Source organism: Hippoglossus hippoglossus, chromosome 20 (assembly GCF_009819705.1).
Source record: "Hippoglossus hippoglossus isolate fHipHip1 chromosome 20, fHipHip1.pri, whole genome shotgun sequence".
In the NCBI taxonomy this organism is placed as follows: domain Eukaryota; kingdom Metazoa; phylum Chordata; class Actinopteri; order Pleuronectiformes; family Pleuronectidae; genus Hippoglossus; species Hippoglossus hippoglossus.
Genome location: NC_047170.1, coordinates 7,118,380 through 7,146,018, shown reverse-complemented (window position 1 = coordinate 7,146,018; position 27,639 = coordinate 7,118,380). Strand labels below are relative to the sequence as shown.

The following is a 27,639-nucleotide window of genomic DNA, read 5'->3' as shown; positions in this document are numbered from 1 at the left end:
TCTGTGGATGTATCCAATAACAACACAACCATGTCCTCAATCGTTACCTCATCTCACCCTCCTTCAGTCTTCAGCCTGCAGCCGATACACACACGACATGGAGAACAGCTTATCTTGATTCATAACATCAGTTTTCATTCGACTGTCCAGGAGATTTTAAGTGAATTACTGATATGAGACAAAAGATGTGATAAATAAGAGGATGATTTCCAAAACTACGAACAAAGAAATACATGTGGTGTTTATTAGTCAAACCCGATGGATGGACACTTGTATATTCATACATATTCCTCCTTTAAAAACTGTCTTTTGGAAACATTTATGGAAAATGTTCCTGACATGTGTCTGCTCTGTTTATCCCGAACAATTTAATTAAATATGTGTTGTTCACACCCAGAGTCTCAAAAGTCCCATTCATTGTCCAAACACGTCTCACCCAGAAGTGTCAGCTGTGACAATGAATTAATGGCTCTTACTATTTTCTTGGGACAACTTCTGTAGTGACAACAGATGTTGTTGTGTCTATAAGTCACACTGGTGTCGACTCTTCTTTGTTTTAACTCCTGGAGTGATTCTCAGTGGCACTGGGGGGGGATTCTATTGAAAATACTGTTGTTTTATCATCTGTTTGAGAGAACCTGAGGGGGGACATGTGAAAGGATGTTCTGCCCCCATTTGGTAGGAGAGAGAAGTGCAACTCTCAACATTAAGGGCTGTGACCTCATATAGCACCAACGCTTACTGCCCAGATGTTGTACACATCAACAAAATTACAATATTTACAACATTGATTAGAACATATACAACTCAGTTAAATGATGCAGGTATATATGAGTATACCCATGTTAAAGGTGGATGTAAACAGTAATAGTGTTGACATTGTTGGTTTTCAATAAGCAATTTCTTGAAGATAAATGAATCTAATGATTGGGGCACTGATTATTATTGATATGATGTTCGGAAGGAAAACACAGGATTGACTTAATGCAAAGTTTCTGCTCTATTTTCTGTAGATTTGATTTAGATGAAGCCAGACATGACTAGGAGGAAAGAAAGCCTAATCTTTTCAACTAGCCAGACATTTCTCTATGAAATTAGTTTTTTTTGTGTGTGTGTTTGTAAAGTGCCAGTGATTTTAAGGCTGTAGACTGTTGGACAAGACATTAGGTGATGTGAGAAAGAACCATTGATTCGTTACCATTTAAAATAGGTTTGAAACTGAGTGTTTATATTCAGCAACTTGTTGCCTCTGTCCTAATATAAGACTGTATCACTCTTCATCTGTGGCTTTTATAGAAAAACATACAGAATTTCTTTGACAAAATCAGTTTCAAACAATATTGATTAGGCCAGAATGTGCCCGGTTGTAACCTCTTCTGCAGTTTTCCATGCATAAAATGCAACAACAAAAAAATACCTAAGCAAATGATTTGTGTATATGCTGAAAAGGACCTGGGCCCAGTACAGATCTCTGTGGGACACCCATGGATTGACACAGTGGGATAAAGCCATAATCACCGATTGTGACCGAGGTGAGAATGAGCGGTTAAAAGTCTCTGTGTTTAGTTTATGCAGTAGGATGTTAGGATAAACATAATGGAGCCCAGAATTGAAATTAGAAAATGTACATATGTAAAGTCATAACCCATGTAATCAGATCCAAAGCTAAATTATTCAGCCACAGTCAAGCTCACTCTCTAAATATTCTGGATCTTCTCTCCATACCGCTTCGGCTCATTCACTTTCACAAGCAGTACATGTGGGCACAGGACTTGTCTCTAATATTTCAAACACCGGGATAAGTGCTCTTTTTACAGGGACAAGAAATAGTCCTTCAAATAGCCTTTTCTCAGAACAAATCATTTCTGTCCTCCTCTCCACTGAAGAGAGACCCCTCACACAGTACCGAATGGTGCTTGATTTTTTTATGGCATTGTTAAAGGGGTAATCATAGTGTCATTTGCCACTGTGAACTGGCCTCCCTTGGTTAGGCCTTGTTATAATTTCCAGACCCCTGGTTGAGAGCAGCTCTGTATTGCACCAATTAGAGCGGTGAGTCATATGTCAGCGGCTACAGGAGAATTCAGCCTCTTCCACTTTGAGCTATAAATCCATGTCTGGCTGTTACACCATCAAGGTCTATTGTCGCTGTGCTGGTGACTGACAGGTGGTAGTCAGGCACATGTTGGGCGATGTGGTCAAGTGTGTGTGTGTGTGTGTGTGTGTGTGTGTGTGTGAGTGAGTGTGTGTGTGTGTATGTGTGCATGTGTGTGCCTCTGTGAGCGAAAGGTGAAAGGTCCGGGTTTTTAATTCAGTGTTACATTAAACTCACCCTTAAATGCTTTCTTGTAGTCTACTTTGTGTAACTAATGTATAATCTGAGAATGACACACTATTACTTCTTCAACAAAGCAAGTACACTAAAGTAGTATCTGCACTTTTCCATCAGTGCACAGTGAGTAAACAACAAAAAGACCAATGTTTTCTCCCTTAGAATATCCATCGAACTCCCTCCCAGTAATGTCAGGGACTCGGCCCGACCCCCAAGGCTTAATTAGATTAATGGAAGAGGAGCAGAGCATCTAATGACCTATCTCTCTGCATCACTGGATGGCGGAAAGATGGGGAGTGCATCAACTCTCGCTGGTTCCTCTTCCACTCGCCCTCCCCTCAGCCCCAGACAAGTCAATGATCCTTTAGCACGCTTGGAGATACATTACATGAAGCCCACGGCTGCAGTCGAGACCCCGTCTGCAGCGCTGCGGCATTTTCACTGCTCGGTCTGACCGTGTGACAAGAGGAGTGGAACAGCGAGGAAACGGGCTGAGGGGATGGGCAATAGAGGCGTAATTAGATTCCTAATGACGAGAGAGAATGTCTCACGGAGATAAGAGATAAACAGAAACAGGAAAATATGCAAAGATAATGAAAACGACAACGACGAGAGATTTGTGAGCAGAAATTGCCAAACTTACAGTTTCTCTCTGTATCAGCTGTATCAGTCTATTCATGTTGTTGATTCCATATACTGGAAGTCTAGTGGCAAGACAATCAATCAATCCATCAAATTTGTCTGTCACAATTTGCCTCATAGGCTTATCTACCAACAACGTTATCTACCCTAACGAGTAATGAAAAACTAACCAAAAAAATGGTTAACAGTGGAAGAAATGCGTTGAAACGCAAGTGAGGGATTACTCTCCGAGGACGGACCGAAGTGCAGTAGAGATTAGAGAACTTCACATTTTGATAGTGCGGATGCCAGTACTGTAATACTCTAAGGTGTAGTTCCTCTGATGGCCACAAGATGGTAGCACCAAGAAATCTACTGTAATTAAAAATCGGACTATTATTGTTTTTATTACCATTATTAATAATAATAATGATAATAAACTATATTTATAATATATATTTACAATTATAATTATTATTATTATTATTAAATTTACAAATTAATGTATGTCAAACCAGCTTTAATTTAAAGCCACAGTCTTTTCTTTACTAAAGGCTGAGCTACTGACAGACACACACACATGCTCCATAAGCAGACATGTGATTAGTTTTGGGCCTGCCACTCAAACTTTATAATAAATCTGAATTTTGTTTTCTGTGTTTCACTCCAGTAATGAAATAATGTCTGCCTAAAGTCACAGAGATTATTTAGATCATTTAGTTTAGTTTAGTAAAAGTGCTGTGTGCATGGATGAATTTATTTTCTTGCAGCAAACTGAAGACTGTAAACAATCTGTGCTGCAGTGTAGGCGACCAGATGCTGAGCTCCTCTCACACGCACTCAGATGCATTGGTACAGGCACTGCTCCAGGGCCTCAGCCCTGCTTTAGTGGTCACCCATAAGCCTATTGCGATCACTTATGAGATGGTGATGTGCTTAGATGTCACTGGTGATGGTGGGGGCTATTCAGCGTGCTAGAGTATTAGTGGTGCTAAAAGCAGTAATACCATCAGGACCAGCGTGGTGCTTTAACAGAGGGGGAGAAGAAGAAGAAGTAGAGCTGGACAGGCAGAAAAGGGGAGGGTTAAGCCCGGAGGAGGGGATCTTGTGGGGCAAGAGGAATCCGTGCATTCCCCTCGTACAGGTGGAAGAGAACACAGCAGATGCACCTTTAGGTTTCTAGAAATGTTTAGTAAATTCAAGGGCCTCCTCAGTGGCCCGAAGGTGCCAACGGCTCCTGGGACCACCAGAGTGGCCCCCGACCCAGCTCCAGCTCCGGCTCCGGCTCCAGCTCCAGATCCGGCTCCGGCTCCGGCTCCAGCTCCAGATCCGGCTCCAGCTCCAGATCCGGCTCCGGCTCCAGCTCCAGATCCGGCTCCAGCTCCAGCTCCAGCTTCAGCTCCAGCCGAGGTAAGACGTGCTGAAAGAAGGGAAAAGTGGGTTTTATATTCAGTTTCACAAGCTTCTGATACTTTCAATTCATCCCTGCTGTATTGAGAGCTGTTGTATTTTGTGGAGCAGCTTTCATACTGTTCACTTTGTGCCAGTAACAGCAGCAGCAGCAGCCAAAGCTAAAATCCCAGCTGCGAAAAATGAAATCCTGCATCCAGCTGGTAAACCAGCAGGTTTTGTTACATTTGATTCTTCTGAGATCTCAAGTGTTGAAATCATTCTTCGGCATTTCACATTCATTTCACCTCAAACTTGGCCCTTTTTAAGAAGTCTCCATCAGGCGAGGCGGTAATTTGTCAAATGCAAAGTTCACTTTCCTAAAAAAACTTCTGTAAATTAAAGTGTCTCTCTAATGATTGTGGTTTGAGTAATGAAGCCGAACATGTTGGTTTGTCTCGTAGGAGGCGAAGGCGGCCGATCAGGGGAATGAGGCCAAACCGCAGGGTAAGTCATCGTTTATTTGAGAGGCTGAAATGACACATAGAAAAGCTGAATTACTGTACGCCCCTTTTTGTTTGACTTCGTGTCAACTGGGCTGTCTTCAGCTCTCTGCCCTCTGCTTTCCTTGGACCAAAGCCTGTGGTTAGATACTGGGAAGGCTCTTTAACTCATGGGAGCCTCATGAATATGGTGTTTACTTACTAAAAGGCTTATCTAAATTCAGTTTTGACACCCACTCTCTTCAGAACATGCTCTGACTAGGCTACTTCAACAGTAAATACACATCAGTGCTGATTATAATATTTTTATTCAGTTGCAATACAATTACCTCAACAATTCTAGCAACCATATCAAGGTATTTTAGTTGTTGTGACGCTTATTCTGCTCATTTTAAGAATTGTGAAGCTTCAGGTGACTGTGATTAGCTTTTTCTGCACTTGTCAGGCATAATTAATGATCAAGATGACATATATATTGATTTAACAATTGCCATGAACATATATCTATTGATTTAACAGATTAATTGAATCTCTGTGACTTGCAGAGTGTGTTGCTTTCGGTTTAGACACCTACGTCTTGTAGAGTCAAGCACAATAGGTGGGTCTTCAAGGGCAGCATGAATGTGAAGAATATTAATATACCCCCCAAACTATTAAATTAACTCAAACTATCCTCTGTCTGTTGCACATGCTTGAACAAAAATCTGGCTTGTTGGACATGGTAAATCGTCACATTGAATCTGTCTTTGTTACTCTTTCCTCTACAGTTGTGTGTTTAACAAGTACAGCAATGATGCCACAAGAGAATCAAACTAAACAAAAACTAAAGCGCTCTTTCTTGAAATCATGCTTAGATACATAGAGCTGGCAGGCCAGTTGGCAGGTACTTTATGTTTCCCAAGAAGGAAAAAGCCAAGTCAGCTACTGTCAGGATCATTTTTATTTTTTAGGTTTTTTTAAGATAATGACAGATACAAAGTATCAGTCAGAAAAAAGTGAACGCAAACTGACGAGATGTTCTGAATAACATTAAAGTCTGGAGGCGATTTTCCTAAATCTTTCTCTTCTCCTTTCTCAGAGTCAACTCCTGTTCCAGCCCCAGCCCCGACCCCAGCCCCTGCTCCAGCCCCAGGCCCAACCCCTGCTCCAGCACCCGGCACTACAGCAGCTCCAACTAACCCTAATCAAGCCGGACCTGACGAGTAAGTCCTTTGTGCTGAAGTTTCCAGTTGATTTAGCGACACAGTTGTACAAGTGGCTTTTTACCAGAGCTGTTGTGTGGATGAATAAGATCTAGGACACAAGACTAAATGAAATTAAAGAGAGTAGATATAGAGTATTATACTCTTAGATTCCACCTACGAAACACACTCCTGGATCAACACTGATCCACCAAACCAGTATCAAATTAATCACCTGTCAGATTCCCTGGCAAGATGGCAGACAGAGACAGAAACCCTGAGAGATGAACCAGCATGTTAGATCTTTATCCCCTGGTGCTATATGCATGTTCACAGAGGGACGGCCAGAAAGTGGATTAAAAGCTTTTCAGCTTTTTAGCGTTAAGAAGCTCACCATAGCTACCTCTGCTCCAGCAATACAAACCATGAAGGGTGACAAGAGATTTGATGCTCACAGTCGTAAACACTTTTACAAATGAGAAAACATGTAAATGTTTCATCAGTGGATAATAAGGGGGGTGGGATGTAGTAGCTAGGGGCTCTGCAGTTAGAAATGTGCACCTCTAGTCTGAGTGAGGTGTGGAATAAATAGCGTGAGAGCGTCAGGAGTTCACAGGTGATGCACAGCACTCCACAGCAGGGCGAGCCTGGTGTGAGCTCTTTATTGACATGTTAGAAACGGACCTCATTCACCTCAGATGAACACAATGCAGTGCCTGATGATAAAGATCATGTTTAATGTTACAAGCAGCGATCTGGTCCAGTGAGAGAATTATGACCTGCACTGGCGACCATCAAGATGTGTTTTGTTTGTTGTTCAAATTCGGTTGACCAACTAATTACCGTATAGAGTACACATAAATTATTCTGTGGTGCAGCTTTAGAACCAGAGAGTAGTGCAGCCTTAGAACCAGAGAGTAGTGCAACTTTAGAACCAGAGAGTAGTGCAGCCTTAGAACCAGAGAGTAGTGCAACTTTAGAACCAGAGAGTAGTGCAGCCTTAGAACCAGAGAGTAGTGCAGCCTTAGAACCAGAGAGTAGTGCAGCCTTAGAACCAGAGAGTAGTACAGCCTTAGAACCAAAGAGTAGTGCAGCCTTAGAACCAGAGAGTAGTGCAACTTCAGAACCAGAGAGTAGTGCAGCCTTAGAACCAGAGAGTAGTGCAGCCTTAGAACCAGAGAGTAGTGCAGCCTTAGAACCAGAGAGTAGTGCAGCCTTAGAACCAGAGAGTAGTGCAGCCTTAGAACCAGAGAGTAGTGCAGCCTTAGAACCAGAGAGTAGTGCAACTTTAGAACCAGAGAGTAGTGCAGCCTTAGAACCAAAGAGTAGTGCAGCCTTAGAACCAGAGAGTAGTGCAACTTTAGAACCAGAGAGTACTGCAGCCTTAGAACCAGACAGTAGTGCAGCCTTAGAACCAAAGAGTAGTGCAGCCTTAGAACCAGAGAGTAGTGCAACTTTAGAACCAGAGAGTACTGCAGTACTGACTCCTTTTATCAGTAAATCATAATAAAACCCACTTTTCTGCACTGAGTTCATCAGCAGCATAGTGCTCCAATACCCCACGTAAAGACCATGTCCAACGTGGTGTCAGGGAAAAGGTATTGATGTCCCCATTTGAGTTCTTGTCCGTTACTGTGTCACTTGTTAATTAGAATAAGCTTGTTTTAATTCATTTAAGAGCTGAACTCAGACATGTGATAGAGATTTGCTGTAGAGCATTCTGTCACTCCTGGATCCCCTGGTCAGCCAGATGTATTGCTAAAGTTTGCCCACTAGAAGGCGACACACGAACACCGACCTGCTGTCTGCACTGCTGAGTGTGTATCAGCTGAGACTTTGCTACACAGTCAGAATGTCTTTATTTGACACTTAAAATCACACCATAGCTTCTGCTTAATGGTGCCCATCAATAAAAAACAGCTACAGGAAGGGTTGAGCAGGGATTAGTGAGGCGGGGGGAGCAGTTTTGGGTGGAAGGGCAGGTATATGTGGGAGGTTGATAGCTTTTCTCATCAGAAAGCAGCTCCGGTGAAAACTGTAGACTCGGGACGTGGGTTGTTCAGAGATAATATGCTTCTATTTCTGTTTCACAAATTAAATTCATGAACCTTGGCTGCACTGTCTAAATAGACTCATGCCACCAGGGACAAGCATCAACATTTTCATTTTAACTTATATTTCTATTGCAGTTTGGGTGAAGTGACCCTTTTAAATAAATAAATAAATCAGTGACCTTCTCTACTCCTTATCAGGTGAAGTCAATCCTTTCAGAAACTAAAACCTCCTGTAAAAATCGAGTTTTATAATGATTTATCAGAGGAATCAACACGTGCACTGTGTCACTGTAAATAAATATGCAGCAGCTCACCTGTTCACTGTGTAGAAAGCATTTAGGTCAATACGTCAGATCACGTCATGTCACATCAGCAGATTGAAATCTTTCATGATTCCACTGCTGCTGTGACTCAGTAGATATTCTATCAAGTCAGAATAAAGCAGCTGCAGTCAGATATGTGTATTCAGTGAGGTCTGTGTTGATGCTGCGACGTTGAAGTAGACAGAACTCGGCAAAGTCCAGTGTTCTTCCCTTTTAGCTCTGTATGGTGCTCAGATTGTAACGTATAGATAATAATTGCCTGAATGAGCGCGATTAGAGTAAACAGAAAAAGCTGCAGGCTCCAGAAAATGCGTAAAACTACAGCAGCCCTGAAATGCAAAAACATCAGCAAATCAAAAGGGAAAACAACAAATCACAATGACGAATTAGAAAACAATGACAAATCCCAAAGCACAAAGACATTCATCCTTAACAGCAAAGGTAGGTACCTGCTACGAACAAGGCTCATTGCTGATTGGACGCACGCGATGTGCAGACAAAACCTGTTTTGTGAATTGTTGTTGTGGTTTGATTTGTACCTCAGGGCCACCATACAAATATACATATACCGTACATTACAGGAGCTGCAGAATCTGTGGGTGCATCATGAAGAACCACAACTGTCGCATGATTGCACGTCTGAAATATTGGCCAGAGTCATAGAAGTAGTAAGAATTGTACCTTAACACGTGAAATCAGACAAAAAGATGGTGGTCTGATGTTGGTGGTGTTTGGTGTTTTCCTCAGACCAGAGCAGCCCCCTCCTCCGCCCCCTCCCATCGTCATCAATAGGTACTCAGACGATCAGCTCCGGTCCATCATCAAGCAGATGAGGGAGAGACAGGCGCTGTACAAGGAGAAAGTGGTGGATCAGTACGCTTCTTCCCCTGAGATCACCCCTCCTGTCAGTGAGTACAATCTCAGCTTTACTCGTTTGGGTGGAGGCCGGGTAGAGCTCCTCTTCAGCACCAACCAGAGATAGTGTTATTTGATCTTGAACATTGCACTCAGTCTTGATATTGGTCTTTTCAGCACCTCTGCTCCGCAAAGACAACTACGCAATAGTCATAGAGGAGAGGAAGAGACAAGCCGAGGAGGATCTGATAAAGAAGGAGGAGGCGGATAAGAAGAAGAAAGAGGAGCAGGAGAAGAAGAAGAAGGAGAATGAGCAGAAGAAGAAGGAGGATGAGGAGAAAAAGAAGGTGGAGAGGGAAGAAGAGAAGAAGTTGGAGAAATTGGACATGAAGACCAAGATGACCGAAACCGCGTGGCGCACTGTGGACACCATGCTGAAGCCGTTTGAGGACAGTATGGACTCTGTAGTGGGGATCACCATCGACCCTTTCACAGACCGCCACTACATCGCCTGGCTGAGCCTGGTGACCCTGGCCTTCAACTACAACACCTGGTTCGTCACGGCCCGCCTGTGCTTCCCGTACCACACGGCGACCGCCATCCCTTTCTGGTTCGCAATGGACCTGCTGGCCGACCTCGTCTACCTCATGGACTCCATCCTCTTCCAGTCCCGCAAGCAGTTTGTCAAAGGCGGAGACATCATAGTAAGTGTGACCGGTGATCATCAGTGAGAATGAATACGACACCATGCCCTTGTTCAGTAGATGCCCAATAACACATTTAGGTTCAGGACAATAGATAGACAATAGATTCTTTTTATAAGCACTTTTCCATAAACTTCTCCTCATAAAGCTCAAGTTATGTCACATAAAGGGATAGTTCAGCCAAAAATACAAAAATCACTCATTATCTACTTACCTCTGTGCCGGTGGAGGGGTGGGTGAAGTGTTTGAGTTTCAGGGGTAAACAGTGTTGCAGCCAAATCCAATAAACTGGTGAGTAGATAATGAGTGAATTTCCATTTTTGGGTGAACTATCCCTTTAACTAATGAATAAATTCATTTTTAGATATAAATCCCCCCCGCAAGGATCAGAATTAATTACTTGTCTTTTTTAAATGATTTGTTTATTTAGTCTTCAAATCGTTTCGTATGATATTTGATCTTTCTCCTTCTCTTCCTCTCTGTCACACAGCAAATCATTCACTATTTATTCAATTATCAATATCAATTGTTAATTGTATTGATACAGCCCATAGTCACATATCACAATTTACCTCATACGTTGCAACATGCTATTAAACCTCGACTAGATGAGAAAAAAAACCTTAAACTGGGAAAGAACCCTGAAACCGCAGCGAGGACAGGCTGCAACTGCAATGTGATGAAGAGGAGGAAAGAGAAGCTCCTTGTGTCATTCTTGTATTTTCTTCAGGCACTAATAATGATTAGATCTTTATCATGTGTTGAGTTTTGTTGTTTTCCATTTGCCTGATGAAGACCAGGCAGCGTCTAAATTCACTTTTCTCCCTTTCAGAAAAACAGAGAAATGACTAAGAAGAACTACAGGGATTCAGAGAGATTCAAGGTATCGTAAAGTAAATTCTTTGACCTTTGGACTTGACTGTGAACTAACGTCAGCGACCGTCCTCATCCTGTCTCTTATCGTCAACAGATAGACATGCTGTGTCTCGTACCTTTCGACTTGCTGTACTTGCAGTTTGGATTCAAATCCATTTTCCGAGCCAATCGTCTGCTGAAGGTGAATTTACTCATGTATATGTTTGGAGAGGTTTCAATCCGACAACCCTGCAAACACACTGAGGTCATTTTGTTTGCTTCCCGTCATCGACCTTCTCATTATTGTCATCAAGGTGGATACGTTCTTTGAGTTCAGCGATCGTCTGGAGAGCCTCATGGCCAAGGCGTACATCTGGAGGTGAGTCACATGACAGGAAGTCACAACCTATGATAACGCCATTATTGTTGTCAATGTACACACTTCATGCACCCAGTGATTTAAAAAGAGCTTTTAACCCATGAAGGATGGACCAGTGGAAAGATGGAGGTGGTAGATAAATGGAGGGTTTTCACTGGGACTATTTCCTCAGCAGAAAGTAGTTTGGGTGAAAACTGTTGTGCGTGGATTTGGATTGTCCACAGGAACCATGACTCTTCTTTCTTTTAGTTCTTTAATGTTGTACCACTACTTTACATTTGCACTTTATTTCAGGGGTTACAAAACTCCCTGTATTAATCTACTGTATGATGGTTCATTATGGCACCATGGCGGTGAAGGAGCCACTAAATGGTAGCAAAGAGGAGAGGAGCGCAGCGACACAGTTAACATTTTTCCTCCTCTGTCAGAGTGATTCGAACCATTGGCTATCTGCTCTTCATGCTCCACCTCAACGCCTGCTTCTACTACGTGGCCTCAGAGTACCAGGGCATCGGCAAAACTAAATGGGTCTACTCCGGCATCGGCAGCGCGTGAGTACACTGCATCTGTCTTCCTGCTTGTGTTTGATTGTAAGGGACTATTTTGTCTTTCCTGCATAATGTACACTAGTACTAGTAGTGTACAAAATGACTAGACAGTAAAAATTTAAACAAGCGATCACCTACCAAACTGTTACTGACAAAGCTAAGTCTCATTATAGTGTCCTCTTCAAAAAGCCTTGTGAACACACTAGTGACTTACAGACAAAGTTCAACATAAGTGAAGTTTCCATTTACATTAAACTTAAAAAAACTGAGTTGGAAGGAACTAAAAAGATCAGGAGTTTTGTGATGTTCCTCATTAAGGAAGTTGTTCATATTTCCTAGGAATCAGATTTTACAGGTCAAGGTGTTAATGAAAAAAAAATAGTTTTTAATAGTTCTCTGAGGTTGTGGCAGAGATAAAGTGTGGAGGACCTTCCTCAGGCCACCACACAATTTCTAACTTCATTGTAAAATGATAATTGATGCCTTTTTAATCAGCTAATCATTAATAGCTAATCCAAACAGGCTTTAATAAACTTGTGTTTTTTGACAGAAAAACATTAACTGTCACTATTTTATGATTAAGATTTAGCCATTATGTTGCACATGACCTCAGGTTTTTTATTTATTTGTATGTTTCCCTTTTAAAGCTGAAACCTTGTCAGCAGCTCTCAGCAGCGTCATGTGATTGGAAAGGTGTGTTAAATTATAACAGTTTGAGCTCTGAATTCAACATGATATATCTTATTTCTAGCATTTCTGGTTAGGAGAAAATCCAAAACATTAAAAAAGTATTGTCTTTCTGTGTTTGAATTTTATCCAAAAGTTTGTTGTTTAACCCTGATTCAAATTGCAAATGATCCAAACATTTTCAGATGTCTAAAATACACTGTGTCTTAGAGGACTTGATATTTCCATTATATACAACACAGACCTTCAGAGAGTTAACTCCAGTGTTGGTTGCACAGTAACAGAGTTTTTAGTTGCAGTTTATAAAACCTCCATCACTGAGTGCCATCCAGAGAAAATGACGCGTGTTGTATGTTCCGTCTTTGCTGCCGCTGCAGTTACCTCAGCTGCTTCTTCTATGCGGAGAAGTCCCTGCTGATGATCGCTGAGCTGCCATTTCCAGACACCATGTTCGGACAGATCTTTCAGATGACTAACTACCTTTTTGGGGCATTCTTTATGTCCATCATTCTTGGCCAGGTAGTTTCTTTGTAATATTTTTTTATCATTTTAATAATGATATGGTCATGTTTTGGCATAAATTACGTTTTTCTTTTCTTCCTTTCTTTTAATTTTTTTATTTTCATCTAATAGTCGTAAAAAAATATATTTATTTCAAGAAACCTAAGCAACTGTAGGTTTCTTGAAAATTGGCAGCAAAGACATCAAGGGAATTAAACTGTGCAGCGCTCTTGGAGGATGAGCACCCTTCGAATCGCATGCACACACACACACGCACACACACTCTTGTGTCTTCGTCAGGCCAGTTACAGCGAGCGTAGTTTGTGATGACCCCTTCTAACACCCCCCCCCCCCCCACCCTGTCCACAGGTACCTGCGTTGTTACTACTACGCTGTCCGCAGTCTGATCAACATCGGGGGTCTTAACGAGCCCCACACCGTCTTTGAGATTACCTTTCAGATGACTAACTTTTTCACGGGCGTCTTTGTGTTCTCCAGTCTGATCGGACAGGTAACATAGAGCCACACTGTGTCCGTTGCATGACCCATCACAGCGTCCTCAGTTCGTCTGAAACCCTGGTAGAAATTAGCGTCACTAAATCAGCTCGTCTTCATCTCCTCCCACATTTGTCTCGTTACTATGTAGTGATAGATGGAGGAAACCTGTCGTGGTAGAAATGTGGATGATCATTAGTCGTAACACTAGCACCTCACCATCCGTTGTTTTTCTTTCATGGTTCCCTGTGGGGTCTTAACTGTCAAAATGTTTAAGTAATTCATTCATCCAGTTCCACAGAGGTCTTCCTCTGTTCATATATTTGTTGTTTCCCGCCTTCTCACCTCAGATGAGAGATGTCATAGGTGCAGCCACAACCGGACAGACATACTTCCGAGCCTCCATGGACAACACCGTGGACTACATGGTGAACAACAACATCCCATTGACGGTGCAGAACAGAGTCCGCACCTGGTACACGTACACCTGGGACGCTCAGGGCATGCTGGGTCAGTACACTCTCCACAAAGTGTTCAGTTCGGTTTTTCTAGAAAATGTCACAAAGTCTGAAATGGCCAGAGGTGTTATGTTTTTTGGGTTGTGCAAATGTTGGTATGTCCATCCGTTCATCTGTCTCATTCTTGGGAACACTGTTACTGCGCTTGAGTAGTTCACCATGAATCAAAACACGGTTCTGCTTCCCCTCCCGTGGCTCCAGACTCATGCAACGCCCAGTTGGGCCTCAGATTAAACTCTTTCTTTGTCATCTTCCTCCTTTCAGATGAGTCAGAGCTGCTGGACAAAATGCCTCTGGTGATGAGAACCGCCATCGCCGTGGACATCAACCTGGCCACCTTTCAGAAGATTGAACTTTTCAAGGTACAGCCACATGAAAAAAGACACCGCAAACAGGCAAACTGCAGGTTGGACGTGATGTCAGATAAATCCATGTATTTTCCCTCAGGGCTGCGACCAGCAGATGTTGGTGGACATGTTGCTGAGGCTCAAGTCAATCGTCTACCTACCTGGAGACTTTGTGGTGAAGAAAGTGAGTGTGGAAAGTTACTGCTTACTGATGTTAGAGATGACTTTCTTTGCTCATATGTGGGATCTTTATTTTTATTTGGGTTTGTGTTTCTTTAGTTCAAATCGTGGTTTGATCCAGATTTCATGTAAATCTCTGCTTCTGCCTGTGCAGGGTGACATCGGTAAAGAGATGTACATCATCAAAGGTGGAGCGGTGCAGGTTGTGGGAGGACCTGACAACAGCATTGTGTTTGTCACACTGAAGGCCGGCTGCGTGTTCGGAGAAATCAGGTCAGATGAGGTCCAAATGCTTTGTTTTAAACATTGTGATAAACTCCAACAGTGATGTTTAACATGATGCTTCTAATGAGGAGATTATTCTTTAAGATTCACTCGCAAAGAAACACCAAGTAGGAATATTCACTGATGATTCTTTGATGTATTTTTTGGTCTCAGCCTGTTGCAGTCTTCCAAAGACGGAGGAAACAGGCGCACAGCTAACGTCAAAGCACACGGCTTCGCTAACCTCTTTGTCCTGGAGAAGAAGGACCTGTTTGACATCCTCGTCCACTACCCCGAGTCTCAGAAAGTTCTTGCCAGGAAGGGAAGGTGAGTCGTTTTCTATCATCTGTTGTTACGGGTGTTTTTGTTATTCATTTTTTTCTTTTTTTTTCTAGCAGTTTTTGAAATAGGGACACAAGTAAAGTAAAATTCTCGCTTGACAGTAATAAAACAAATTATAAGAAATTCTAATCTTGGTTTTGTTATTTTTTATTGTACTCAATAACTGAAGGTTTATTTTTTGTCAGTCACATGGCAGTATGTCGTTTCGCTCATATGTTACTTTGATATTTGTCAACAGGCTAATTTTATAAAACAAAAACAGATTTGCAGACCATTTCTTGTCAGCTAGAAGTTTACTATTTGATCCACAAATTTCACATGTCCCTGTTTGCCTCCACCAAAAAGGTTGTGTTTTTCATTGCTTTGTCTGTTTGTTAGTTTGCAACTCATTTTCTTGAAACTTGGTGGAGGGATGTGGGTTGGGTCAAGGAAGAACCCAATAACCTTTGGAGTGGATTTTATTAAGGGGCCAGATAGAGTTTTTTTTTTTTTCATTTTCTTAAACATTGCATAAATAATGAAAACCATCAGGTGCATATTAAAAGTTTATAACTATGAACAGTTCAAATTTGGTGCAGATCCGGATAATGATCCAGATTTCGGCCCAATCCCATTTCAAATATTATTGGTATTGGGCTGTCCCAATACCTGTTGGGACGGAGGGGTGGGGCCGGGGAGGTGCTCTACACCCCTCCAAACGGAGATTTTTCAGACCCTCACTGCAAACCCAGAATGCCTAGTGAATCACCTGCAAGCTGTGAGAGAGACGAACAAATGTAGTATTTTCTCCATTAATAAGGATTTAAAAATGACGTTAATATCTAAGTTTAATATCATTTCAATGTATTATGGTCACTTTTTTCACAACAACCTTAAAAAAAAGATTGCAAGCGCGCTACCGTTAGCATGCTACAAAGCGATCATTTAGGTTTTCAGACACTTCTGTTTTTTTTTAACATTTCTTATTGAAGAACTAGAAAATCAGCTATTAGAAGAAATAGAAATGTGTAGGATTTGTTGTAGTTATGCACTCCACTGATTTTTCTAATGTTATGAGACTTTTTTTTTTTAATTTATGTTATTTGTCTCTGCTCATTAGGTTTTGCAGTTTATATAATATCAGAAAACATTTCCGTCACAATGTGTATTTGTGTGTGTGTGTGTGTGTGTGTGTGTGTGTGTGTAGGAAACTGATGAAGGCCAAGGGTCCTACAGTAGCGAAGGCCGACGAGGAGAAGAAGAAGGGTCTCGCTCTGTTTGGACCCAAACCAGCGACGCCCAAACTGCTGCGAGCTGTCGGTGGAAACTTCAACAGAAATTTCATCAACAGGATGAAGGTAACGACTCTTCATTCATCTTTACCTGCCAAACCAAAGCATCTACATGTATTGAACATAACAAGTGATTCCTTCTGGTTTGGTTCTCTCTGTGTTGCAGGCTGCTGCAAGTGGACAATGATTTTTTCGTTTCTTATTATCTCTTTTTTGAGAGTGAATGTACAGCTTTATTTTCAATATCTTACTGCTCTTTTTTACTGACTGTTTTTTTGTGTTGTAGCACATCGTTTAAGAGTCAGTCACTAATCCATTTTTGGATTATTTTTTTGTAAATGCTTTTCAACTCATTTCACCGATGCTCTGAGGGCAGAGCAATTCAGGAATGTCAGTTTGTGATCCTATAAAATAGAAAATGCTGTAAATTATTATATTTTTGTTTTTTAAAAGAAAAGGGGCTGTTAAATGGCAAATTACGTGTCTGGCAAAACGCAGGTACACCACTCTGTCTCGCCACACCCAAAAACAAAGCAATGAAACACACCATCTTAAATAAAACAGAAAAAGGATTTAAACTAAAAGCCAATTTTACATATTTTAAAATATATGACATGTGCAATATTTGAATCCAAAGACTGCTGCCCCTAGTGGATACTGCCATTTTTTGTTTATGAGCATTCATTGGCTTTGTAATCACAGTAGTTAAAAGAACATGTAAGCAGAGACAACCCATCATTGTAAATACTTTGATTGATTATGCTCAATCAATCTGATCCCTGTCTGTATCCGCTTCAATAAACGACCCCACAACTTCACAACAGTTCACTCCCAGAATGATCATTTCTTCCCTTTTCGCTGGTTGTGCGTTTGTGTTTGTCGGTGCCCGTTCAGGTCTAATCCCGTCAGCCAGACGGGGACGCTGCGGGGACTAATTAACTAAGTGGTTGTGTTTGTGAAGTCTGCAGCCGGGAGGGACCGAAATAACCTCAGCACGGTCTAATTTTACACCATCTACTGTGATCCCGTCTACCACCTTCATATCCACATTCACTGCTCATTCCGTCAGTAAACATGTCCGGCCAGAAATGAAAATCTGTTTCAAAAACCCTAATGACAGAATTAATAACAAGTGAACCCACTTTACTTGCCATTGTCATTTTTTCATTTGATACTTGATTACACATGTTTACATAAACAAATTGTAAAGTAATCAGGTCTAGGTGTTCCTTGTTCTGGACTGGAGCCAGCCCTACATAACTATGTTGCCTGCTGGTGATTGGCAGCTGAGACACAGTCTCTGATCTGCGGTTGACTCCAGGACAAAGAGGAGTTCCCAGAGGGCATTAATGAGTCTAAGAAATTGAATTCCCTCAGTCTGGAGTTTGGATGTTAGACGATCACTACACAGCAACAACACCCAGTGGACAGGCAGGCCTGTTCTCTGTAGCCCCAACAGACCACCATGCTCAGCAGGTTGAAAAGGCTTGTAGGGGCCCCAGAGCCGCCCCCTGCCCCGGCTGCAGACCCTCCTCCGGCCTCAGATCCACCAGCTAAGGTAAGACCCTGCTCTCTCTCTGATACCTCAAATATACACAGTAAATGAAACAGAAAATCACAGCATACATTATTTCAGGGCATTTTACAAAGTAGGGTTATGTGTTTATTTTCATCCAGAATAATGACATGAACGGTTACACAACAACAGTTTGTTGAGTCGAAAATAACTTAAGCTTAATTTGAACCTTTTATTCAATAAACAGTGAGTTAAAGACATTTTGTTTACAGTTCTTAAGTACCAGCATTTTTATTTGTTTTATATTTAGTATATTTATATTTTATTAATATATATAATATATATATATAAGTTATGTCTAGAATTATATGAGAACAATATATTATATAATGAAGCTTGATTTGGAAAAACGTTCACTTTATACAGTTTTGCTTGTGACGTTGAAATATTTTTGCTTCAGTATAATTTACATGTTGCTTCCATTTTAGTTCATTATCAGTAATCACTTCAAGAAATTAGATTTCAGACGTGAGTACGTGTGGCAAGATACTTATAAATTGTGTATTTGATCTGACTTCAGTGATAGTTGAAATCCAAGCGGTATAAAACTCTTTAAAGATTTCAACTTCTTTTCCTCTGTATTTAAAAGTTAGATAATTAATGTACAAAATGCAGAGAAGTGGGCCTCATGCTGGGCCCTGAGGAACCAGTAACCTTCATTAATCAAAGTGCGTTAAATTGAAAATATAAAGGGTGTAAGAAAACAGTTTTAGCTTTATATAGATAAAATCACTGAATTAAAAAATATTGGCGACTCTATAAACAGCTTTCATACATGCTCCATTATTAAATATCAAACCGATCAGCGTCTTGCCACCTGCTTGGCACACAGGCTCATTAAGGTTATATTAAGGTGATTTCGGGGAAAGCCTCTGAAGCAGCTTGGCACTGATCTGGAGAAGAAGTAGCTCCAGCAGGGAGGGGGAACCTGCAGGGCTGGAATAACTGTTGTTTTTAAATGAGGCTGAATTCCTGCAGGATCTCTTCTAACGTTGAGGGGGAGGATAGTGAGGATTCATTGTGAGGGTCATTTGGTGCATTAGCAGCTATTAAAATAACTTCAGCCTTGCTTTGGATTTATAACAGTCGTATTTGTCGCTTTAGCATTTTTGGATAAATTCTTAACATGAACCAAATTAAATGAGTCTCATCATCTAAGGTTGAGCTTTGTCCTATATTTGTTTTAAGATTGTTTTTAAGATGTTGTGTATTTACAGGAAGAAAAACCTCCTGAAAAGAAGGATGAAAATGAGCAGCCAAAGAAAGAGGAAGAAAAGAAAGAAGAAGAAAAGAAAGAGGACAAAAAAGAGGAGGGACAAAAAGAAGAAGCAAAGAAAGAGGAGGAGCCAACGCCAGGTGAAAAAGTAGTCAGAGCTCGTTCAGTGTTAAACCAACAATAACGTCACATCACATGTGTTTGTGTTACATGTACCTTTTTAACACACGTTGACCAGTGTCTGGTGTTATTTTCTCTATACTAGCTTTTGAGTAAGGGAATCAGATTGTCTCATTGGTTCCTAATACTCCTACTTACACTTCACTGTCTGATCATAACAGCAGAAAAAAGGCAGCAGGGAGTTGAAACACATATTTCTTCAGCATTTCTATAAGCAGCACTTTTCTTCTATTACACAAACCGTTCACTACCTGCACACAGACATCAGGGGCAATTTGAGCCTTTCAACACCAGACTGGTGCCCTTGGAGGAACAGGAGATCGAACCACCAACCTTCTGGTGCTTAGCTGCTGCTCAACACTAAAATTCCCTTCTCGGTTGTGGAGGTTAATTTTGACTTCACATAAAAGAAAAGGCATCTTTTGGAAGCAACCTTTTACAATTGAACTGATTTTATTGTTGCAGTAGAAACTGTCTGACTTGTCATTGTCTGATCAGCTGCTAACGTCACCTTTTATTTTGTTAATTTGTCAGAAACTGCCTGACACATTCTGTTTTGATTTACAGCTGCTCCTGCTGCTGCTGCTCCTGCTCCTGCCCCTTCTCCTGCTCCTGCTGCTGCTCCTCCTGCCGATCCTGCCAATCCAGAGGGTCTTGAGGGGTAAGAATTCATCATATACTGTATGTTGTGTATCCCACACAATATGATCAACCCACCACAGGGTGAGAATAGATAACTACAGGTTCCACAGGACAGCACTTCAAATCAGGATTTTTATTTAATTTTGTTATCTTTTTTGTTTTGACCTCTCACATTCAAGATTAAAGGCAACATCAGACTTTCTATAACAGCAAATCTTGTGCATGACCCTCAAGAAAAGATGAAATGTACCTTTGTTGATCCTCCATAGAGGAAATCCACAATAGACACAGCAGCTTTCATGGAAGTAGCAGCACAAGGGAAACATGTAATGAGAATAGAAGTAGAAATAATAAATACAATAAAAGTAGCTATATTGGTGCAATAGAGGAACAAGCTCCGACAAACCTGATTTATGTGGCTGGAGTTCAGCAGCACATATGAAAGTATTAGTATACTCGCGATTCCAAAAACAAGATATGGTAAATGGTTTTGTATTTATATAGCGCTTTTCTAGTCTTGATGACCACTCAAAGCTCTTTACAGTACAGTTTTACATTCACCCATTCACACACACATTCATACAGTGCATATATTAGCAGCACTTTTGTTGTTCTATGAGGGGCAATTCAGGGTTTAGCATCTTGCCCAAGGACACTTCGGCATGCAGATGGGGAAGACTGGGGATCGAACTGCCGACCTTCAGGTTGGAGGACGACCACTCTACCCCTCAGCCACAGCCGCCCATATATGAAACTTATTTCACATTTTGCACAGTGAGATTTGTTTTTTTTATGTCTTCACTCAATGTTTTCGATGAGTGCACCAATGAAGCAGCTTCTCTCATCTGTGTCTGCAAAATTGCAACAACATTTAGGAGTCAATGACAGGCCAGCATCTCATTTTACCAAAATAAGACTAGTGATCAGCCTATAACATCACCACTGCCTTCTCAAGCTTTAAGAAATCAACAGATCCTTCCTTTGTGGATTCTGATGCACTGGTGTTTGTTTTTTGAGTTCACTTTGCTAGCAGCTGTAGACGCTCCTTTGTGATTCATTGTTAGTGTGCCTGTGTGGAAGGAATTAGGACCATGTGGAAACATCGATACCAGTATTATATAGGTGTCGCCGCTATGGCACTAGGGTAAAAATATAGTAGTAAAGTCCTTATTAAAGTATTCGTATATTACAATAATAATAAGCACCTTTCAAAGCATGAACTGTTATTTCATATCTGCCACAGTTTAATCTCCATACATTGTGCACAAGTCTTTTAATGATGTTGACATAGATGGACAGTGTCAATCTGCACAGCTCCACCCCCACTGTTTCCTCACAATAAGCACAGTGTGTGGACTTTGCTGCAGTCACATGGTCCCACCGTGACTCCTAAAGTAGAAAAGGAGCTTATGGGAGCTTAGTGGTATTTATCAAACAATTTATTTTGGTCTTTGCAGGTAACTTGTGTAATGTTTTCGGCAAGAATAGAAATTGGCACGCCTCTATATCACAACAGGGATTTTATATCTCATTAAAATGACAAAATCCTTTTTTCTGTAGGAGGTTCAGATAAAAACTGAAAAGTCTTGCTAATGTCAGGACTTCTTATAAGCTAACGTAGAGCTGCTTTTTATTCTGTAACAGCAGATTGTTTGTGACAATAACAACATGACACTGCCACACAAGAAGGAACTGTCCCATTTATACAGAACTACTATTAGTTCTGTATAAATGGGACAGTTCCTTCTTGTGTGGCAGTGTCATGTTGTTATTGTCACAAACAGTCCTCATTCTAAACCTGCTCTGGAGCTACTTTACATTGTGTCCTCCTCAGATAGTTCTATAATATACTGTCACTTTTAATTGTTTGTGTGCAGCTTTTTATAAATAGTCTATGGTCCTAATTCAGAACTGCCTCTGCAATTTACACCACACGTGCCAAGTGTGAAGCTGATAAGATGAAGAGTTTACGAGATATGCCTACAACATACAGACAGACGTTTATGAAATTGGTTGGTAGATAATATTGAGACGGATCACCACTAAATATTGTTTTCTTCTCATGTTTTCAGTGAACCAGCTGAACCTCCTCCTCCACCTGTTGTCTACTTCCGCTACACAGATGATACACTCAGAGATGTGATCAAAAGGTTAAGAGAACGGACAGAGATGCTGAGAGAGAAAGCCATAGACCCTTACGCCACTTCTCCAGAAATCACCCCACCTGTCAGTAAGTACAGAAAAATATCCAACAAGAAACAAAAGCATGGAGACGGGATAGAAGCTCATAGACATGGAGAAAGAGCCACTTAACCCACCATCACTCCCTTTACCTGTTTAGCACCTATCATGAAGAAGGAGGACTACATCAGGCTGAAGGAGGAGGAGCGGATAGCGAAAGAGGCAGCGGATAAAAAGAAGGCAGAGGAGGCAGCTAAAAAGGCGGAGGAGAAGAAGAAGAAGGACGAGGAGAAGAGGCTGGAGGCTGAGAAGAAAGCAGAGGAGGAGAGGCTGGCGGAAGAGGCCAGGAAGAAAGCGAGGTTCCTCCCGGAAATCAGCTGCTCCTGCTTTGACGTCCTCATTCAGCCGATCGAGGAAATGATGGACTCGACCATTGGAACCACCATAGATCCTTTCACAGGTAGGTGAGGTGCACACAGACGACCTGACAGTTCAAATGAAACATGAACTCATAAAAAGACTGAAAACTGTTCTGTTTTCTGTCTCCAGATCGCCGCTACATCGCCTGGTTGACCGTGGTAGCCGTGGCGTACAACTACAACGTTTGGTTTTGCTCGGCCCGGTTGGCGTTCCCTTACCATAACGCAACTGCTAACCCCTTCTGGATAGTTTTTGATGTTCTCAGTGACTTAGTGAATGTGATTGACATCGTCATTTGGCAGCCCCGCCTTCAGTTTGTGAAAGCCGGCGACATCATAGTGAGTCACAATCCCTGTTATTGTCCTGTGTCTGTGATTGTTGGCTTTGAGTTGCAGTGTTTTACTGTGTGTAACCGACAAAAATCCTCTCTCACCTGCAGAAAGACCGAGGAATGACAAAGGTTCACTATCGGAAATCACAACGGTTTAAGGTAATAAAGCAAAATCACTTCCAACGATGTAGGCTACTCACAGGTTTAACATATTTCTACTTTGTTCAGTTAGAATTGCTTTACAGAGGTTTTCAATATGAAAACATACAATCATAAGCTTGTAAAATAAAATCCAATATCAGAGATTACTAAAAGCAGGGTGTATTTAAAGGTCCCTTGACATCTGATGTCCTGTCAGATTCATCCTGTGGCCCTTTGGAGCCCAACCCCCTGGTTGGAAGTCCATCTGTAGTGTAACAGTAAAATATGCTTTCACAGACCATGTCATTTATAACAGTCAAGTATTTATGCTTTTGTACTTCACTTAAGTTGAACTGTAAATTAAGGACTTACTTATCCACTGCATTGTCAAATAAGTGTCATCATTATTCTACCATCAATATAAATTGATGTACATTTTATACATATACATAATCTACAACTCACTGTAACCTCCTAGAGAGAGACGTTGAGTGACCATAAGTGTTTTTTTTATTGTTCCTCTGTGTGTGTAGATTGATATATTCAGCATCGTCCCCTTCGACATTCTCTGTCTGCACTTTCAATTCTCCACCATCTACAGACTCAATCGGTGGATTAGGGTAGGCAGGCAACACGCCATTTTTACAAATAATGGAAAAATGGAAAAAAAAAAGGCTTTGGTTTGACAAGACTTCACAGTTTTCTTTGTGTTTCATTCTTGTCTACTAGATTGACTCATTTTTTGAATTCAGCGATCGACTTGAGAGCATCATGGCCAAGGCTTACATCTGGAGGTAAAGGCTCATGGATCAATGGAGCAAGTTCATTCTCTCTTTTGACCAGGGTTCTTTTCACCGAATATATTATGATGTTTGTATGCCTTCCTTTGACATTTTCTCACTTTCATTATAATGACAGTTTTATGGCTATCGCTATGACTTTTTTTGGCTTAGTACACACTATATATTACTCTTAATATATATATAGTAACATTTCTTGCTTTTTCAATCACTAAATTACAAAAAATATTTTAGAAATATAATAAAAATGCCATAGTATAAAAAATAATATCATATTATAAAAGTAAAGTGAAGAAATTTAAATTCATAGCATCATAATTCATAATAATATCATAGCGTCATAATTCAGAAGACTGCAATAAGGCCTACAAAGGTCAAAGAATAGTAGGGGAACATAAATGTATATAGAAAGGAATAAAAATGTAATTTATCATAAGGCATGAAAATCACATAGTATCAATCAAATCAAAAGTCGCAATAGTATAATAAGGCCATTCAAATGTTAGAGTAGTATCATAGTATAAGACAAATGCAGTAGAATAGAAAATCGCGTTATAATATACCAAAAAAAATCGGTTTTAAAATCTAATTGTGTATTTTTCCGTGGTTGTGTGTCTGCTGCAGAGTGGCTCGCACCACAGGCTACCTGCTCTTCGTGCTCCATCTCAACGCCTGCGTGTTCTACGTCGCCTCGGTTCACCAGGGCCTTGCGTCGACCACGTGGGTTTATGACGGAAAGGGCACGGCGTAGGTTCCTCTCACTTTGTTTGACCGTTTGCGATTAAGACTCATTTTGATGCGAGTGGTGCTGCCGGAGCTGTCCATGGTGCTGAAACACTGAAACCTCCTGTCCCTCTACAGGTACCTGCGTTGTTACTACTTCGCTGTCCGCAGCCTGATCAACATCGGGGGTCTTCCAGAGCCTGTGACCACCTTCGAGATCACGTTTCAGATGACAAACTTCTTCATTGGTGTCTTTGTGTTCTCAAGTTTGATTGGACAGGTAGGAGGATAGCTTTATTTATGTCTTTCATGCAACACTTGTGTTTCGATGGTTATTCTTTTTAATACGAGTTGTTCATTGAGTCTCTGTATTGTGTTGTATGTGTTAATTTGTTGATGTGTTCTTTCTTTGAGATGAGGGATGTCATTGGAGCAGCAACAGCAGGGCAGACATATTTCCGGGCATCGATGGACGGCTGTGTCGCCTACATGAACACTTATACGATCTCCAAGGTCGTCCAGAACAGAGTCCGCACCTGGTACAACTACACGTGGGCCGCACAGGGCATGCTGGGTAAGTCTCACAAAACAGACAGAGAAAGTCAAGACCCACAAATAAAGACCTTCAAGTGTGTGTATACAGATTAACCTCCATTCATGAAAACACACTCTCTGTCCTCTCCAGATGAGTCCGAGCTTCTGGACAAGATGCCTCTGGTGATGAGAATCGCCATCGCCGTGGATATCAACCTGGCCACTTTTCAGAAGATCGCACTGTTTCAGGTGAGGTAGCATTCACCTTGTCCTCTGGTAGGAGTGTGTTTGGTCCGAGACAAAACAACTACAGCTACAATAGTGAGTGTCTTATTGATAACAGCATTGTTATTTTGGTTATTTTAAACTAAACATTTGAGGTATTGCTATATTGAGTGAACAGTTTAGAGAACTACAGGGCCTATATACCGTGAGTGGAAGTTACATCAGTAGTGGTAGTTTAAAAAAAAGAACCTAAAATCCGGTCTCTTTAGATACTGCAAAAACAAAAACTATACGATGACACTTTTTATGAAAATGATGATGCCTTACTATACTATGACATTTTTATTATATTTTACACGATATACTATGATATTTTTATAACAAATTTTAGCCCTTACTATACTATAGTATACTATATATACTCTACTAAAAAAATTATAAAAATTCTGATGCTTTACTATACTGTAACATTTTTAATGAGAATTTTGACGCTTTCCTATACTATGACATTATGACAATTCTGATGCCTTAAGCCTATGAGGTTTTTAGTAACATTTTTAATGCCCTACTATACTATGACATTTGTAATGAAAATTTTGATGCCTTATTATACTAGGACATAATTAAGAAGTTTATGACACCTTACTTTACCACTGAAAACTTACTTGTGGACCTCAATCTGCTTCTTTCAGGGCTGTGACCAGCAGATGCTGGTGGACATGTTGCTGAGGCTCAAGTCAATCGTCTACCTACCTGGAGACTTTGTGGTGCAGAAAGTAAGTATGTGCATGTGTGTGTGTGTCCCCGTTAATGATACACTTTGAAATTGCAGTAAATGAGAACACTGCTGACGTCTGTGTTCCCATCCTGCGCTCTCTGCAGGGGGACATCGGTAAAGAGATGTACATCATCAAAGGTGGAGCGGTGCAGGTTGTGGGAGGACCTGACAACAGCATTGTGTTTGTCACACTGAAGGCCGGCTGCGTGTTCGGAGAAATCAGGTCAGGGTCCACATGTGTTAGTGACCACTACAACATAATATAAAAGGATTCAATACTGTCATTATTTTAGTCATCAATGAACAGCTTGATATAAGTGAATGGGTTTGTTCCCTGGGTTTGTAAGTCGCTTTGGATAATTTCATAGGTTAAATGAAATGTAATGAATTACGTGATTAAAAACTCTCCCCAGATGCAACCAAATTTTTATATTAAACAAAGCACATTTACATTTAGAAGTCTTTCTTAGGATTGCATTTGTAATAATTATCAACTGCAATCCAACACCTTTGTTTTAACACTGGTATATTAACAAATGATGGCAAGAGACCCAGTGATTTTTGACATGGACACATTTATGCTTCTAACCTTTCCTCCTCTCGACAGTTTACTGCAGTCTGCTAAAGACGGAGGAAACAGGCGCACCGCTAACGTCAAAGCACACGGCTTCGCTAACCTTTTCGTCCTGGAGAAGAAGGACCTGTTTGACATCCTCGTCCACTACCCAGAGTCTCAGAAAGTGCTGGCCAGGAAGGGCAGGTGAGTCACTGGCTGTTCATTGTAACTGTCACGACTAATTTATCCTCCCAAAAAAACTCAGTCAGATCCAATTTACACTACATAAAAATGAATAAGCAGCTCATTGTTGATTGTGTCTGTGACTGCAAAGGCAACTGCTCAAAGCCAAAGGTCCGGCAGCTGCTAAAACCGACGAGGAAAAGAAGAAAGGCCTGACTCTGTTTGGAACCAAACCGCAGACGCCCAAGCTGATGAGAGTGTTCGCCGACATGTGCAAAAAAGGAGGCTTCTTGGAAATACTCAGGGTAAACTTTTCATATTTAGACTGGGTCAGCTTTGATTTGGTTGTGTGCAGCTTTTACTGATGACCTCTGGGCGCAGTCACCGCATCACCTACTGAGTATGGAACCGTGATGTGATTTTTTTAAATATATTTTTTTGTCCTCTGTCCACAGAAAAATGCAGCAGAGGCAAAGTGAGAACAGGACGTTTGATGCCACAGATCCACACTTTTGCAAATCTCCGTCTTTCTGTATGATCCACCTTTCAACCATTGACTCAAAGGGACAGATCTGCAAGCCAAAAGGATTCTAGTTTTCATGTGATGCTCCTCGGCACACATGAAACCAGGTTGCAGAGCTGAAACAGGACATCTGGAGTTATAATCTAATAATGTTCACCTTCTTAACTTTGGTTTCTTGTCTTTAATAGAGAAAGAAATGTCTGTTAAGCCACATGATGCAGTTAATATTGTGTTTTAAGTGTGTATATTGTAAATTATGTGTAATTTTTCCATATAAAATG

At 41.0% G+C, this 27,639-nt stretch overlaps 3 protein-coding genes across 4 annotated transcripts in view; 2 read left to right on the top strand and 1 right to left on the bottom strand.

The window, feature by feature from the left end:
* The first annotated feature begins 4,055 nt into the window (after window positions 1-4,055).
* On the top strand, window positions 4,056-16,640 carry LOC117753962 (cyclic nucleotide-gated cation channel beta-3-like). The gene is made up of 16 exons (XM_034572548.1): window positions 4,056-4,363; window positions 5,926-6,047; window positions 9,151-9,311; window positions 9,436-9,962; window positions 10,795-10,845; window positions 10,933-11,019; window positions 11,132-11,196; window positions 11,625-11,747; window positions 13,302-13,443; window positions 13,778-13,937; window positions 14,210-14,307; window positions 14,393-14,476; window positions 14,627-14,745; window positions 14,911-15,063; window positions 16,265-16,415; window positions 16,516-16,640. Exons 1-16 carry the CDS (start codon window positions 4,139-4,141, stop codon window positions 16,534-16,536), a joined length of 2,289 nt encoding a protein of 762 aa, XP_034428439.1. The 5' UTR covers window positions 4,056-4,138; the 3' UTR covers window positions 16,537-16,640.
* A 1,174-nt stretch (window positions 16,641-17,814) lies between these two features.
* Window positions 17,815-27,488, top strand: cngb3.1 (cyclic nucleotide gated channel subunit beta 3, tandem duplicate 1). The gene is made up of 18 exons (XM_034573078.1): window positions 17,815-17,907; window positions 19,218-19,302; window positions 19,889-19,982; window positions 22,036-22,193; window positions 22,305-22,604; window positions 22,694-22,902; window positions 23,004-23,054; window positions 23,570-23,656; window positions 23,766-23,830; window positions 24,461-24,583; window positions 24,698-24,839; window positions 24,974-25,133; window positions 25,245-25,342; window positions 26,011-26,094; window positions 26,201-26,319; window positions 26,704-26,856; window positions 26,987-27,140; window positions 27,291-27,488. Exons 1-18 carry the CDS (start codon window positions 17,815-17,817, stop codon window positions 27,312-27,314), a joined length of 2,199 nt encoding a protein of 732 aa, XP_034428969.1. The 3' UTR covers window positions 27,315-27,488.
* The window catches only part of rbbp8 (retinoblastoma binding protein 8), a 36,170-nt gene continuing 31,351 nt past the window's right edge, over window positions 22,821-27,639 (bottom strand). For both annotated transcript variants that reach the window (XM_034572543.1, XM_034572544.1), the window contains exons 23-24: window positions 26,702-26,707; window positions 22,821-22,832 (exon numbers count right to left, since the gene is read on the bottom strand). The gene's annotated coding sequence lies outside the window, so the exon portion shown is untranslated. The remainder of the gene's footprint in view (window positions 22,833-26,701; window positions 26,708-27,639) is intronic.